Here is a 3,313-nt window from a genome sequence, read left to right on the forward strand (position 1 = left end):
TCCTTCCCCTCTCTCCTCTCCTCTTTTTCCCCCTCTATCCTTCTCCTCTCCCCTCTCTCCCCTTCTCCTTCCCCTCTCCCCTCTACCCCTCTCTCCTTCCCCTCTCTCATTCCCCTCTCTCCCCTTTCTCCTCTCTCTACCCCTCTCTCCTCTCTCCTTCCCCTCTCTCCCCCTCTCTCCCTCTCTCTACCCCTCTCTCCTTCCCCTCTCTCCTCTCTCCCTCTCTCCTCTCTCCTTCCCCTCTCTTCCCCTCTCTCCCTCTCTCCTTCCCCTCTCTTCCCCTCTCTCCTCTCTCCCTCTCCCCTCTCTCTCTCCCCCTCTCTCCTCTCCAGTCTCTGTCGGTGTTGTCCCCTCCTGAGATAGACAGGGCGGTTCTGAAGAGGAAGATGTTCGGCCCAGTTCCTTCGAGACCTCCAGACACGCAACCCTGTGACCCGAACTCCTTCCAGCCCCAGACAGAGCCTGTAGACCTGTCAACCAGCCGTTCCAGGACTTCTCCAACACCCACATGGTTCTCCCTGTGCCCCCTACCGTCCACCTCCATCACCAGGCCTTCATCCTCCTCCTCCTCCTCCTCCTCCTCCTCCTCCTCTGTCATTACGTGTGTCCCGAAGAGTCCTGCTATATCAGGTCCCGGCAGGAGAGGGTACCTCGTCACACCCATCTCCTCCAGCCCTGCCCCTCTTCATGTCCACCGTACGCCCGTAGTGGTGCGGCCCACACCCCTGCTCTACACCCACCCAGCACACAGCAGAACCCTGGCGGTACCACGACGTCCACATCACCGTGGTGACGGCCAGGACGATGAGCTGCCCACCATGAGACTGGACAGTGTGACAGAGATGGGACGGGCTGAAACCAGACTGGGTCATGAGTGAGTATAGAGATGGGACGGGCTGTAACCAGACTGGACGGGCTGTTACCAGACTGGGTCAGGGCTGACTACAGAGACGGGACGGGCTGTAACCAGACTGGGTCAGGGCTGACTACAGAGACGGGACGGGCTGTAACCAGACTGGGTCAGGGCTGACTACAGAGACGGGACGGGCTGTAACCAGACTGGGTCAGGGCTGACTACAGAGACGGGACGGGCTGTAACCAGACTGGGTCAGGGCTGACTACAGAGACGGGACGGGCTGTAACCAGACTGGGTCAGGGCTGACTACAGAGACGGGACGGGCTGTAACCAGACTGGGTCAGGGCTGACTACAGAGACGGGACGGGCTGTAACCAGCTGGACTGGGTCAGGGCTGACTACAGAGACGGGACGGGCTGTAACCAGACTGGGTCAGGGCTGACTACAGAGACGGGACGGGCTGTAACCAGACTGGGTCAGGGCTGACTGAGAAAAGACCGTCAGAAAATACCATTTAAATGTATTGAAACAGTCTGGATTTGTCCAATAGGAGACAACAACACAGTTCATTGATAAATAGCAGGATACAACGTGGTGTAATGATTGATTGACTGACTGATTGACTGATTGACTGATTGACTGACTGATTGATTGTCTGACTGACTGTTTGACTGACTGATTGACTGACTGACTGACTGATTGACTGACTGATTGACTGATTGATTGATTGACTGACTGATTGACTGACTGACTGACTGACTGATTGACTGACTGATTGACTGATTGATTGATTGATTGACTGACTGATTGACTGACTGACTGACTGACTGATTGACTGACTGATTGACTGATTGATTGATTGTGTTGCAGCTCCATGTTAGCTGGTGGTATCCAGAGCATGAGAGGAGTTCATGTGACCAGGTCAGAGGTCAGGGGGCGTGTCCACAGGTGTGAGTTTTACGGCTGTAACAAGGAGTACACCAAGAGTTCCCACCTCAAGGCCCACAGACGCACACACACAGGTAGGTCACACACACACACACACACACACACACACACACACACACACACACACACACACACACACACACACACACACACACACACACACACACAGGTAGGTCACACACACACACACACACACAGGTAGGTCACACACACACACACGCAGGTAGGTCACACACACACACACACACACACACACACACACACACACACACACACACACACACACACACACACACACACACACAGGTATATGACATGGCTGACCCTGTACAACAACACCTATCATACTACTATGGCTGACCCTGTACAACAACACATTACACTGGACCTGTCACCTATCCGGTGTCTGTGACAGTAAAAACCTCATCTATCTTCTCTGTTCCAGGTGAGAAGCCGTACAAGTGCACGTGGGACGGGTGCACGTGGCGTTTTGCCCGTTCTGACGAGTTAACCCGCCACTACAGGAAACACACGGGGGTGAAGCCCTTCAGGTGTGGCGACTGCGAACGCTCCTTTTCCCGCTCAGATCACCTGGCCCTGCACAGACGCAAACACACGCCGATCTGAGGACGGACGGACGGACAGACAGACAGACAGACAGACAGACAGACAGACAGACAGACAGACAGACAGACAGACAGACAGACAGACAGACAGACAGACAGACAGACAGACAGACAGACAGACAGACAGACAGACAGACAGACAGACAGACACTGAGACAAACAGTAGATGGACTGTTGTAGCCTGCCATTGTACCGATGGGTCAGTAGACAGAACAGTAGGAAAGATCCAGTAAGACTGAGAAGCCAGACAGTTCATTCAATGTGTTTTAAACTCGGATTGAAAGAACAAGTATCCAAGTACCAAAATGATTTGTCTATTGTATTTTACTCTGTTTTCCATACAAATTAAACTGTGAATTAAATGTATACTAAAATACATATGTGTCAAATGTTAAAATGACATTGATTTATTAATTTATTGTACTATAATGTCTGAATTCTCTTAATTAAATTTCAAAGAAGATATAGTTTGTATTCTGAGACATCACAGTGAGAAGACTAAATTGGAGCAGATTCTATATATATCCACTAGGGGGCAGTATATTCTATATATATCCACTAGGGGGCATCAGATTCTATATATATCCACTAGGGGGCAGCAGATTCTATATATATCCACTAGGGTGCAGCAGATTCTATATATATCCACTAGGGGCAGCAGATTCTATATATATCCACTAGGGGGCAGCAGATTCTATATATATCCACTAGGGGGCAGTATATTCTATATATATCCACTAGGGGGCAGTATATTCTATATATATCCACTAGGGGGCAGCAGATTCTATATATATCCACTAGGGGGCAGCAGATTCTATATATATCCACTAGGGGGCAGTAGATTCTATATATATCCACTAGGGGGCAGCAGATTCTATATATA

The 3,313-nt window shown here is 50.6% G+C and overlaps 1 protein-coding gene across 2 annotated transcripts in view; it reads left to right on the plus strand.

The window, feature by feature from the left end:
* LOC106595832 (Krueppel-like factor 12) overlaps nucleotides 1-2,806 on the plus strand; it is a 15,952-nt gene extending 13,146 nt beyond the window's left edge. For both annotated transcript variants that reach the window (XM_045698439.2, XM_045698438.2), the window contains exons 3-5: nucleotides 333-874; nucleotides 1,727-1,878; nucleotides 2,250-2,806. In XM_045698439.2, coding sequence (XP_045554395.2) covers nucleotides 333-874; nucleotides 1,727-1,878; nucleotides 2,250-2,431 — 876 coding nt within the window. In that variant the 3' untranslated portion in view covers nucleotides 2,432-2,806. The remainder of the gene's footprint in view (nucleotides 1-332; nucleotides 875-1,726; nucleotides 1,879-2,249) is intronic.
* Nucleotides 2,807-3,313: the final 507 nt, after the last annotated feature.

This window comes from Salmo salar, chromosome 16 (assembly GCF_965601325.2).
Source record: "Salmo salar chromosome 16, fSalSal1, whole genome shotgun sequence".
NCBI classification, from domain to species: Eukaryota; Metazoa; Chordata; class Actinopteri; order Salmoniformes; family Salmonidae; genus Salmo; species Salmo salar.